Source organism: Xenopus tropicalis, chromosome 2, assembly GCF_000004195.4.
Source record: "Xenopus tropicalis strain Nigerian chromosome 2, UCB_Xtro_10.0, whole genome shotgun sequence".
Lineage (NCBI taxonomy): Eukaryota > Metazoa > Chordata > Amphibia > Anura > Pipidae > Xenopus > Xenopus tropicalis.
In genome coordinates, this window is record NC_030678.2 from 117323869 (window position 1) to 117338273 (window position 14405).

General features: G+C 36.7%; 1 protein-coding gene across 1 annotated transcript in view; it reads left to right on the top strand.

Annotated features, from left to right (window-relative positions):
- Window positions 1–14405, top strand: part of col4a1 (collagen, type IV, alpha 1) — a 102304-nt gene that overhangs the window by 15546 nt on the left and 72353 nt on the right. The window contains exon 2 of the mRNA XM_002933018.5: window positions 14278–14334. Coding sequence (XP_002933064.3) covers window positions 14278–14334 — 57 coding nt within the window. The remainder of the gene's footprint in view (window positions 1–14277; window positions 14335–14405) is intronic.

The following is a 14405-nucleotide window of genomic DNA, read 5'->3' on the forward strand; positions in this document are numbered from 1 at the left end:
GTCCAATTGACCATAGCATCTCAGCAGATTTAAGCTGGTGTAATTTCATCCATTTTCTCAATTATTTTTAATTTACTAAACAAAATTGTTACCTTTTCAGTAACTTTGAATATTTATGAACATCTAAAGTGGGTTATAGAATCAGATAAATGATTATAGAATCAGAGAAACATACATATTTTTACATATTAACATATAAACAAATGACTGGACCTCTTAAAACTGCTGTCAGCATTATGCAGCATCACACACTATGGCAAATGGCAATGATGTAGACTTGTGAGACTGAAATAGCAACAAATGTAATTGGACAGGGTCATCAAAATATTTATTGTAAAATTCTAATTTGTTTTTTTCCAAAAATATACATACTGAACATTACGTATGTTTTAATTGTTTTCCATATCTAAAATTTATGGTTTTCTACTGTGGATACATCTGGTGAGGTATGCATTGCCAAGTGCTGAATTTTGTAGAGAACATGGTGAACTTTTAATTCTGTTAGGGTTTTTACAGATGTTCTGGCATCAAATAAATGTAATGTGTTTTGTTTTTTTAGTCTGTGTTACTGTGTTTATTAGTAGAAATGAGTTTTATCAGAAGTTTTAGGTATATTGCTTGTAAATAACAATGTAGACTAAAAGATAACACTGATAACAGGCACATTGAGTATTAACATTACCACCTGTAATTTCCATGGCACAGGTATTGGACCTGTTTAGAAACCTGAAAGTACTGACTGTCACATAGTCTTCTTTTTAATTGAATAATAAGCATTTTTATAAATAATTTCCCTTTCTATTATAATAAGACATCAGCTTGTACTTGAGCTAAGATATAATTAATCCTTATTGGAGCCAAAACAATTCTATTGGGTTTAATCACATTTCAAATAATTTTTTTAGTAGACTTAAGGCAAAGACATCCAAATCATGGAAAGGCCCCTTATATGGAAAACCCCCTTATATGGAAAACCCCAGATCCAAAGCATTCTGGAAAACAGGTCTGATACTTGTACATACACTGCAATCCCTGTCGAGCTTTCACAAATCTTTTGATTCCTTCTAAAGGTGCTCATACAGCCACCAATATTATGATACTAAACCTTCGATACTAATATTATCATAATAAATATTTGGTGCGTGTATGATGGATCATTGAGGCAACCAATATCGGAAAAGCCTTGGATATCGGCTGCCTCGTTGATCGGGCAGGATGGAAAATTTTGAAAAGCAAAATAAGCAATGGCTCAATAAACATTTTACAGCTACCTTTTAGCAGGCGTATTTTTCCCATCTGAAAAGCATCCACAATGCATTGCGTATAGCTTTGGTCTACTGATCTGAAATCCAGACAAGTGTTGTAATTATTCGTAATAATTTAGCAAATATAGAGCATGGTTTTGTTGGGTTCCCTAAAAGCTTCCTGTTTAAAGTTATTGTGGCTGCAAATATAAATAATCACAAATAATTACATAAATAAAATTACCTCTGTCAAAGTTTGTCAAACATTATGAAAAAAATCAATTAAACCCCACTTACATAATGTATCCATAGCTAGGAAATACTCAATTCTTTTTTAAGGTTTCCAGGATTATTGAAGTAGAAGATTCTATCATGCTTATTGTGATTTTTTTTCCTTGACTGGAAATAGCAGTGGACACTAATCCCTTGTCATGTGAAGGATAGGAAAACATTTAATCAAATCCCATTAAAATTGTTCCCCACACTCAGAACAATTTTGAAAAGCTTTCCCAGTTATAGACAGGTAACTTGTGCCCACTGCCATGTTCAGTACTTTCCTGATTCTTCTCATGGCAGTGGGCACCAAGGGGTCTCCCAAAGCAGTGGTAGGCAACAAAAAATTTCATTTTACTGTTCCAACACAGATTTTCCATATTTTGCATGCTCAGTGCCAAACACATCAAACACCAAGGCTCTTGTAGAATAAGCCTTTATGTCAGAGGTGTATAAAACTGCACTGAGCTTCTGAGATACAGGTCTTAACCAGCGAGCAATAGTTGCTTTGGAAATGTGTTTGCCTTGTTGCAGGAATGAGGAGGATTGGATTGTCCTTTCTGATTATTTCCACTCTTTGCAGGTAGACTTTTAGTCACCTTCAGAAATTTGATGACTGGACATTCTCCTCTACATATAAGCTAAAAATCTAGAGTGTAGAGGGTTTGAATCTTCCCAATCCTTCTGACAGATGTAATAGCCAGATAAAAAGCAGTTTTCCAAGTAACAGACTTTACTGCTGTGGTCTCCAAAGCTTTAAGTGGTTCATTAATTAAGGCTTCAATGACCAGATTAAGGTCGAAGGGTGGTACTCTATTTTTGTATAATAATACTTTTTTGTATACAATAATAGTTTTAAGACGTGGTAGATTCTTTGCACTCTTGTCCCCTGATCTCAAAACAACTGCAGAGGTCTGACATGATGCCAGGTCCAATTTACTTTCTCTTTGGCTTCCCAATACAACACTGTGAAATTTCCAGTTTCTACTGCTCTAATTTGTCAAAGTTCACCACTATGTTATGAATTCCCCAAGCTTTCTTCTCTGGTAGAAGTATTTTAATTTATTTTCACATCTAGAACAAAACCTAGGTATTTGACTTACTGACACTGAGTCAAACAAGATTTCTTGGAGTTTATTATCCATCCATGTCCTTGTAACAAATTTAACACCTTTGCTGTATGGCTTTTAAAAGTGACTCCATTTTAATTAGGATATGTTCCAGATATGCAAACATTTAGACGCCCTGGAGTCTGAGAGACGCAATCAGAGGGCAAAGCATTATAGTCATTGAGGATGTAAATGGTCCAAATGGAACAACTTTGTACTGGTAGTGGTTCTTCAAGAGGCAGATTCTTAGGAACTCTTGATGATTTTACTATTTTGTGTACTTTATACAATAAAGTGTATCCTATTGGTGTGCACTGCCATGTTAAGGATCAGGAAATATGATTTTTCATCAAATAAATGGATACATTATGTGAACTGCTCTCTAAAACAGTTAACAGTATGAACCACCATGAAAATTCCCACATTAAAATATGTTTTGTTTTTCCAAGGCAAGCGAATTGATTGCCAACAATACGTTCAGCCAGAAACAATAAAGAAAATGTTTGTTACTGAAATCCAGGAGAACATTTAGGCAGATGTTGCAATATTAAATGAGAGCTTAACACAGCTACAAAATTTTATACATATATATTTTTTATTAGATCTTTTTAAAAAGGGTAGCTGGGCCTTGTACTACAGTACCTTAGGATAATGAGACCAGCTGCTACAGTGATCACAATGGCCATTGTCTAGTAATTTGCTAGGAAGACATCATGAGTGTCTATTCTCTCTCTATTCTATTATTCTCTCCTGCAGTGTATATAGCTGAACTTTCTGTTTATCTGCGGTTCTTCCTAGAGAAGGTGACGTGCTTTTCTTGCATTGTGGCAGAAAGACAAAAAAAATTATATACAGATATAAACATTCACCAAAATGTAGCTTAATAAATTTGTTTCATTTCACCATGAACCAGATTGTAGTGGATGTTTAATAAATCTATTGCAGATAGATTTAAAGTTTTATTTACATTTTGTTACTGATGATTACAGTTGGAATCACTTTGTTAGATATAAGTTCTTCCAGTATAACATGGTGCAAATACTTGTTCCTGCCATTAGTCTGGTGCTCACATTAAACATCTGTAAAGTTACAAGCAAAAGTAATAAAGACTAATAGATCATGTAACTTGAGGGGCAAGATCTTGTCACTTGTAGCAACTATTCAGCAGGTGGTATTGATTAAGAAAACCTACTTTTTGTTGCTATGGGTTATTATAGTAATGGCAGTTATCCATTCTGTTGTTTCTTTAACTTGTTCAGAATAGTAGACCACTCTGGTTTTGTGTTTAAGCAACATTCATGTGTTGTCTGGGGCCATTTTTATGTCTTAAAATAACCTCTGCCCATATTGTATTCTTGGATTATGACAATGTCTAAAATCCAAAATAATGAAAATTAATAGTATATACTGTTATATACTGTTATAACAAGAGACACACAGAGTGGATCTAATGCTTTCCTTTGCCTGCAGTTTTTACCCAAGCTGGGGAAAGCGGATCTACTGTCATGCGCTCTTTAGTGCCATTGAGAGGCCTTTAGCCTTACAGACATATAAAAAAGATTTATATGGAATCATTTTTGAGTCTGGTAGATTTGATGACTTTCTTTTGTTTTCTCAGGACACTTGTAGTAGAGATTTAAACATAAATAAACCTTTTCAGGAAAACTAGGTTTTGCAGGTTTCCTGTCTAGCCACAGAGGATGGACAGTCCTGTTTCCTTCAATTCTGTTTTTTTGGGGGGGAGGCCGGGAGTCCAAAACAGTTTTCTGGGTAAACTGACTTAATTAAAGAACCACCAGCAATATTGTAATAGATTACAGCATTAGCACAACCATAATTATCAGATCTTCTCTACTTCTTCTCATGGCATGACAAACTTTCTTTGCTTGGAGAGAAGGAATACAAAAACTGAATCAAATAAAAGATATTTTAAATATCTTCTTTACTATATGATGCTAACAGTAATATGAAATGTAATGCTACATAGAGCAATACTCCACAGTGTAAGTGGCATGATTTGGTCTAACTGTGCAATAGAATGTGTTAATTTTATTACACTGAAATGGGTGTCAAAGGTAAGATAAGTTTAAAAGGGAAAGATAATGGTCTCTAATAAGTTAGTCTAAAAGACATGGAGGTGATGTTAAGTCATGCCTAGCAAACACCTCCCATCAACAACATAATAGTAGCTCCTTACCCATACTAGGGGTCATTTACTATCTGCAAAGCAATGTTTTTTGCACTTTGCACCCTGCCCTCCAAAACATGTGCAGAGACCTGTGTTTACCCAATAAATGCATCACTACCTTCATTAAATAATACTGTATTCATGAGGGGCAGGCATGGGAGGCATGAAGGCATCCCTCTCCCTACCCATTCCCTAACTTCTGTGTCATTCTGGCCCACAAGATAGGAAATACCAGTGGTTACAGAATGCAGTGGAGCTACAGTGGAGTACTTTGCCTCCCGTTCATGTCATGAACTTTATTTCAAAATAAGTACAAATAAACTGTAACCCAAAAGATAATTATGCCAGGTAAAATAGGTCTCCCTTTCTTTTGTTGCTCAATACAAAAGAAGACAAAGAAATTCAACTGTATCCCAAGTTACACTTAAATCACATGACTGGATAGTAAACAATAGCATGCTTAGGGAGCTGGTTAACATGAACAAGTTGTAGCACAGGGTTGCAGTCTATACTAATTTATATACTACCCTAACAACTTTGTAACATGTAAAGCTGATAAGCCAACAAAATAGATGATGATTATGATGTTAATTATGATAAATTATATTTTCCTTGTGGAGCAAAGGAAAGTATCCTAATTTTTTTGATAATTATTTATATAGTGCAGCATTTTAGAAAGTAAAAAGATACAAACACAACTGATACAATTGTGTGGATGCATTCAAACAAATGCAGTTGCGCATGTGCTTGGGCACAAATCAGGAAACATTTCTGGTTGGCATCACTTCCTCATGGCAAGTTCATGTAGAAGTCAATGGGATTTGTATTTTCCAAATGCAAGCTATTTTTAAATTCAGACTCACTGAAAATGAAGAGTAGAAAATTATTCCACTATTAAAGGAGAAGGAAATGCATTTTGGCATTTTATTGCCAATAGATTAGTCCCAACAGTGCAATCTAGAATGCTATATTCACATTGTAGAAAGCTTTATAATACCTTAGTTAACAACCCTAGAAGCTCTGTGTTTGTTTAAGATAGTAGCTGCCATTTTAGCTTGGTCTCAATAACTTCCATGCTGCTGGTAGCACAGATTACAGCAGAGAGGGGAGGAGGAGAGAGAGGGGAGGTCAGAGAGGAGAGGGGAGGAGAGGAGCAAGCTATGCTCCATGCCTTGAAGGATTTTTTGAGAGAAGGAGTCTAATACCGAAGAACCTGTGTAGAAAAAGAAGAAAAAAAAAATCCTGTGTTTCTTTTGAGTAGGTTTTCTGTAAATTTCTGTGGTTGTATTTATATACGGTATTTACCTTTCTGATAAAGCTTACTTAATTTTTACTTTTCTTTCTCCTTTAAGTTGTTTTTTAATTGATAATGTTTTCAAGTAGTTATTTAAATAATTTGAGTTTTGAGGGTGCTTCTAATTTCTAATCCTCCAATTTAAATTTCTTTTTTATTTCTTGATATTTTCAAGAAGGTAATACTTAAAGGAGAAAGAAAGGTAAAAACGAAGTAAGCTTTATCAGAAAGGGCTATGTAAATACAGCCATAAGCACTCACAGAAACACTGCACTGACTTCTCTGTCAAAAGATTTCTTGTGTCTGTAATTCATGTGCCACAGACACGCAGCTCTCTGCTTTCTTCTCTCTCCCCCCCATTAGGAATGTGGATCTGAGCTAGCAGCAGGAAGCTGACTCATAGTTTAACTAACTGAGCATGTATACTTGGTCTCGGTCTCGGTACAGCAGTGAGGCATTATGGGAACTTTCCACAGCTCAGCGTTTTTTCTTCCTGTTTAACTTCTGATCATCTGAACAGGAGAAATATGGGGAGACTTAAGGGCACTATTGAGACAACTGAAGGTATGCCTGCAGCTTGAGATTAACTCTTTATTAGCCTTTCCTTCTCCTTTAAAACAAGGCAGCTGTATACTAACTGAAGTTAAACGCTTCAGTGTGCATTTAGTTTGTTTTCATGTTTTTCATGCTGGTGGTCTGATTTGTTTCCCTTTTCTTTAGGTCACAAAACCCATCTATTTATCTTTTTACCAGATGCAAGCAAACTTCAGCCAAAGTGCGTCAAGCAGTATTTTATTGACTTTGGCTTTGGCTTGTGTAAACATGATGCGTTACTTAATAAGCAAAAATCTAAAAAATTGGGAGTGCTTCACATATTTATACTGTACTTTACATTAAATGTAATTTAATTGCAACTTGTTCTTTGTAAACCCTAAAGGTCTCATATATCTAGTTTCAAATATATTTTCCAGACCTACAATGTTATTATGCTTCAATGCTGCATGAAAATGGACTTTGGCTTCTAAAGTTGAAATCTTTTTTTCTGTATCTCCCTATGCCCTGGCCTCCTTAACCAGTATTGTGCATGCTCATTTTAGCAGAACCATCCTTTTCCACCCTGCCTCAGGCCCCATACTAAACTGAATTAATTTTAATATGTTAAAAACCCTTAGTGACAACAATATGTTTGGGGAGGGGACTAGAAGGGCAATAAAATGGTACATACTCAGTAGATTGGATTGCCTTGTTCTTTAGGTTAATGGCAGACAATCTAACTCACAGCCACTCTGTATGTGTGGTCACAGGAATAACATGTCACAACACACATTCTCTGGCTGGATTCTGGCAGAATCCAGCCAGAGAATGTATTGACAAGCATTTGCCTGGACTTTTACAGAAAATCTCTTGTACATGCGCTCCAAGTTTGGAGCAAGACTTTATAATCAGTGATTTTATCTACTGAAATACTGATTAGTTAAATATATAGTAAATATAAGTAGTTAATTACATCTTTTATAATGGAACTGGTGTCTAAGCAGTTATATTGTACAAAAGTACTAGCGCCTTGTCAGTACCTTATGCCAAATTATGTAATGGTTAAAGGACATGGAAAGCTCTGAATCCATTATGTCTTCCCCCCCAAAAATCAGAGTAGGAGCCTTAAATATCTCTTACTTTCAGAAGCCTAAAAAAAATCAACACTCCCCATGTCACTTGATTATCCATCTCTGTGCATTTTAAGACCTTTCATACATCATTTACTGTAAGGGCTCTGGCACACGGGGAGATTAGTCGTCAGCGACAAATCTCTCTGTTCGCGGGCAACTAATCTCCCCGAAATGCCATCCCACCCGCGAGAATGTAAATCGCCGGTGGGATGGCATACGCGTCGGCGCAGTTTCAGTGGAATCGCATAAGTTTCCTCTCAAGGCAACTTCCTCGATTTCACTGAAATCGCGCCTCCCTGTTCGTGGGCGACTAATCTCCCCGAAATGCCATCTCACCGGCGAAAATGTGAGAGCCCTAAAGCACTTTGAGGACCGCTAATCCTATAGTGATTTACTTTGTCACTCTTCAGAGTTATCCATCAGTTTATGTTAGTATATATCATAGGGCACACAACTTTGACACAGAAAGCAACCCTCCCATGCTGAAGCCTTTCTGTCTGGCTGAAAGAAAGAAAAACAATGTATAGCATATATATAGAAGTGGAAGAAAACAATGAAAAGGCATGCAATTTCATCAGTGCACAGGAAATCAAGGTCTATTTATTTTCCACTGACCTTCACCAGGGTCCCAAACAACACTCAATAAACACAATTTTATGTTGATGAAGGTCATGCTCAAATCTTATTTCACTGTGGATTAATTTAATTGCCTTAATTAATTTTGGTGCATGTTGCTATAAACTTGGCCTTTCTATTCATAAGACACTTTTTGGCTGTTTTAAGATAGTTCTTCAATGTTCAAAAATGTAATGCTAATATTCTGCTTAAATTCCTGCTGTGGAGATTGAATAGTGTTGGCAGGAACAAACAGCTGCATTATCAATACATGAAATTATGAGCTTACTAGTTGTAATCTTGTTTCTTTTTACAAATAAAGTATTTTGAGCCACAACGTTTAAAGATAAAGTTTTTCTGAGTGCCTATTGTTCCCAATCTATGGTACTAGACCCTAATTTGGGGTTCTAAAGCAGAGGCTAGAGGGCTTATCCTGAAGGTCATGTAGGGTGAAATTTAGGGATAATGCCTATTTGCTCTCTTATATAGTCCTGGAAGTCCAGCTGAAGCTAACCTAAAATATTGTGGCTGCAATCCAAGAGTCACAAAATTTTCATATCCGAACGATCGTAAACGGCACAAAAACCTTTCTGGCTTTGAAACTTCAATGCATGATTTTGGAAGCCTTCCATAGGACTCTGCAGCTCCAACCTGGCCCAAGGAAAGTCACCATACTAAAGCTTGAATGAATTCCGAAATGGTCGCAGTCTTTGCAAAAAACACGACTTTTTTGTGGAAGTTAAGGAAAACGACAAAAAATTCATACTATTCTAACTATATTATCGTGGTCATTATGAACATTTCAAAAAATTTGAAAAAATACGATTTTGGTACGACCAAGAAAATAATTTTCGCGCATCAGAATTTCACACATCAGAATTTATCGTGGTGGCTTTGAAATCGGTGAAAATTTGTGGTTTAATGAAGGGGCACATTTACTAATCCACGAACGTCCGAAAAGCGTCCGAATGCGTTTTTTTCACAATGATCGGTATTTTGCGATTTTTTCGTAAATTGTCGCAACTTTTTCGTAGCGTTACGACTTGCGCGAATTGTCGCGACTTTTTCGTAGCCATCGCGCCGAGTACGAAAGTTTCGGATTCATTCAAGCTTCAGTATCGTGACTTTCCTTGGGCCAGGTTGGAGCTGCAGAGTGCCATTGAATCCTATGGGGGGCTTCCAAAATCATGCAAAGTCTGAAAGTTTTGCCCGCCGTTTACGAGCGCGCAATACGAAAAAGTCGCGACAATATACGAGCAAATCGTAACGGCTACGAAAAAGTTGCGACAATTCGCACAAGTCGTAACGGCTACGAAAAAGTCACAACAATTTACGAAAAAGTCGTAACGGCGACGAAAAAATCGCAAAAATACGTCGCAAAATGTTCGTTTCCAATCCGAGTTTTTCCCATTCGGATTCGTGGATTAGTATATCAACCCCTTAGTGTACATAAAATCCAGAGAGTTAAAAAAGGAAAGCTAATTTGCTAGAATTAGGCAAAAATATATGTCATATATATGTCATCTTGGATCTGTGTGTCTTACGATACATTTACCAGAGTTAATAACACACATAGTGCACCCTAGGATAACCTATAGAGTAAGGTTTTCTTGTTTGTGTATAATCTTGGATCTAGCTTTTTTTCAATTTTACAAATCACAAATTATACATTACCCTCAGCACTATCACTGGCAATACATATTATTTTAACTATAATGCAAATGTGTGTAGCAGGAAAATAATGTGACATTTTAATTTATTGCTTTCTTTTTATGGTTGTGTTTGATGTTGACTTTGGCTCTTGCAGTACAGAAATTAACTAGATGTGAACTTTTCTTTAATTGATTTCATATGCTGGAAAAAAAGTTCAATGACCATATTTCCATTCTGATTCATTACAAGTGAAATGGATATGATCATTTCCTGATTTGTTTTCCTTGAGTATATGGCTTTGCTTCGATTTTTAGTTTCCTATTTGGAAAAAACAACGCAATTTCGTTTGCCCAAACAAAGACAGAAAAACAAAATTAAACAACTGCAACAAAATAATCAGTCTCTGTTAACTCCATTGCCCGATTCATGAACTATAGTGTGTGATACATGCATTTAACCTTGTTAAACAAATACTTTATTTAATTTATTGGTATGTATATGTGTTTACAAATCTAACAACTGTCAGTTATGCAATAGCCATTTAAAGGGGAACTTTACCCAAACACAACTTTTTGAAAAGTAAACATAATTTCAAGCAACTATGCAATATACATCAATTAAAAATATGCAGTCTTTTTAGGATGTTTAATGCAATAATCTGGTTTGAAACAGTTACCTAAGGCTGATGCCACACCAGGCGTAGGGCTGATTTTTTCGGCAAGCGGAAAAACGCTTGCCGAAAATTCAGCCCTACGCCTGCTACTTGTGCCTGCACCCGAATGAATGGGATACGCTCGGGTGCAGGCACATGTAGCCGATATACGCACGAAAACGCGAGACTTTGCATTCTCTCGCGTTTTCGTGCGTATATCGGCTACATGTGCCTGCACCCGAGCGTATCCCATTCATTCGGGTGCAGGCACAAGTAGCAGGCGTAGGGCTGAATTTTCGGCAAGCGTTTTTCCGCTTGCCGAAAAAATCAGCCCTACGCCTGGTGTGGCATCAGCCTAAGACTGGCCCCCCATTTCTTTGTGACTTTAAGAAAATAGTTGGCTGTCCTTAGCCTGTTTTCAGCCTGCATCCTCTAAATCCCACAATTCCTTGCACACGTGATCTCAATAAGGAGAGGTATCAAAAGGAAGCAATCAAAACTGACATAGCTTATCAATTCAAAAATAGGGTGCACGTTACATGGTGTCCACGGCATCCAGCTCCATATATCAAAATGCAAGTTACAGCACCATCAAAGGCAAAGCCTTTATTACTTCACATGGCTTAGATCTATGACAATGCAATATTTTTAGGCCAGTATTTGACAAAAGATACTTATTACTAGTGATGAGCGAATCTGTTCCGTTTCGCTTCGCCGAAAAATTCGCAAATCTTTCAAAAGATCCGCGAAACGGCGAAAAATTCGCGAAACGGCGAAAATGTTGTGCGACAAAAAAAAATTGTCGCCCGTGGCTATTATTTTGTCGCGCGGCTATTGTTTCGTCGCCCACGCCTATTATTTTGTCGCCCGCGGCTATTATTTCGTCGTGCGGCTATTGTTTCGTCGCCCGCGGCTATTATTTTGTCGCGCGGCTATTGTTTCGTCGCTTGCGGCTATTATTTTGTCGCGCCGCTATCATTTCGTCGCGCGGCTATTCTTTTGATGCCCGCGACAATTCTTTTTTGACGCCGGCGACAATTTTATGCCCGTGCGGCAAATTTTTCCGCGGCGAATTTATTCATCCGTTTCGCGAAACAATCCGCCAATGGCGAAACGTGGAAATTCGCCACGAATCCATGCCTGGCGAAACATTTCGCCCATCACTACTTATTACTTAACTCTGGAGTGCTGTTCTGTCTAGACTTTCTAGATGAGGTCTTAAGGGATAGAAGAAAAAAAATAGTGTAATACAGCAAATACAAATCAACCCTCTAATGCAGGATTGGGACCTTTCTTACTCGTGAGCCACAATTAAATGTGAACAGACTATTTGGCTATTAGGCAGCCTCTATGCATCACCTTACAGGAGGCTTTATTTGGTAGTAAATCTTGTTTTTATTCAACCAAATCTTGCCACCAAGTCAGGAATTCAAAAATAACTACCTGGTTTGGGGGCACTGAGAGCAACATCCAAGGGGTTGGTGAGCAACATGTTGCCCCCGAGCCACTGGTTGAGGATAACTGCTCTAATGTGTTTCAGTCAACCAATACTTTGTAAATGGCTTTACCTATTTGTAATACAGCAAATACAAATCAACCCTCTAATATTTCAGTCAACCAATAATTTGTGAACACCACAACCAAAAAAGCTTCACTTTAAGATGCAAACACACAAATGCAGTCTACTTTTCTATTATTTGTGCATATTATTTAGAGAACTTAGACGTGTAAAATCCTAAAACTTTATTCTAAAACAGATCAAAATTTACACTCACAAACGTCATAAAATCTGCACGCATAGGGAGTATTTTTAAACAGCACCGGATCCTTGCATGCTTGTCTGCCTCGTTCGCGATCTGCAGTATTTGCGAGGTCCTGGCTCGCAAGTCCCTCTGTTTGCGCTCCACCTTAGGCTGACGCATTTCACTGACTGGCTTTTTAAATATATCCCTTTGATGGTGCTGTACCTTGCATTAATTAAGGAAAGGAACATCACAATGCAATGCATTGTGGGTTATGTAGTTCCTGCATGCTTTTTGTAAGCTGTGGAGAAGTTGTTACAAATTTGTAACATCAATGTTTTGTTTTAGCCCTCCTCCCCTGCCAGGATTTCAAGTGATGTAGAAAGCAGCTGGATTTCAACATACAAATTTTATTTTTTAATATTTTATAAAAGAACAGATTACAGTGATAGATATATTAGGGTTTTTTTGCTGTGTGGGCTTTTTGACAAATGTTGGTTCAGAAGCCTGAGTTTCCCATTAAAATAGCAATGGATATAATGGAAACATGTTTAGAACCACATTTTCTTACATTATACGTGAAAAAAAAAATTTTTTTGAAAGGCAAGATTCTTTTGAATTTCCATTATTTGGTGCGCCAAGGAGAGTACACCAAGATCCAAACTATAGAAAACTTCTAGTGACAGCAATTGGTGCCTCAGACTTTTACATGAATCCCTTTACATCAAGCAAATCATGTCTAGCCTTATCTTTTATCTTGCTATATTTAGTATCTTTGTATAATAGACATGGCTGTCTGAGAATATAAATCCCAGAAACAGTTTGACAAGATAACAACAGACTGACAAAAACACAGGGTAGTTGCCCTACAGCAGAAAGAGACAGTGGAGTTGTGTGCAGTGGAGTGTACAGTGATGTTTATTGTGAATATTTTTGGCAAATAAGACATTGGTTTTATTCTGTAACAGAAGTCTTCTCCTTTCTGACAATATGGTTCTTTCTAGGCTAGCAGCCAGGTCTGAGCTATTGAATAACTTCCACATTACTGAGATTGTGCTAGAAATTCTTCAGATAAGCAGTGCTGCACAATCACCCTCCTTTTTTGGTTGGGATGCTGACAGTTTAGGAAGATGTAATGGATGACATCCAAGTAGAAAGTGAATCTTAATCAGGTATTTGCAACAGGAATGACTATTAATGCTTATTAGAATCAGCAGGCAATGATAATAAGAAAAATATGACTTGACTGTGGAAAAATACAACAACAGTTCATGACGTGGAATGCATACCGTTCACAGACAGATACCAACTGTTACAAAGGCTAAATACAGATAACTGTCTAAGTTACAAAGTATAAATATCATTTTAGTATATGTGCACACTTTGGGTAATACAAAGTAAAGTTTACATTTTCTTAAACATTGTTTTTTTCATTTTGCCCAAGAAAACGCAAGCAAGATTAAGAACAAGTGAGATTTAGGGGCCGTTTTACTAAACAATTTTGAGTATTTTTTCCAACTTCTTTTTTAACTTATAGAACAATTTGTACGAATGATAAAAGCATTTTTCTGACTTTTTAGAAAGTCAGAAATTATCGTGGTTAATCCAAATTTTTACCATATCATGTTTTATGCCCAGAAAAAATCTTAGTAAATGTACCCCTTAGTGTTGTCTAACTTCATATTGCCTGAACTTGTGGGATAAACACTAATAAATTAGCCCCTTCATGTAAAAATTGTGTTTTTTTATACTCTGTTTATATATTTATGATCAAATATTCTATATCAAAACTTTACAATGATAACTTAAATTCATATAAAATATTTTCTTTTTTTAACAGGCCTGCAGTGGTTGTGGAACTAGCAAATGTGACTGCAGTGGAGTAAAAGGGCAAAAAGTAAGTTACCTGATAAAATCTGCACCAGGAATTCAACATATTCTGTTCATCTCTTGCATAATCCTTACATT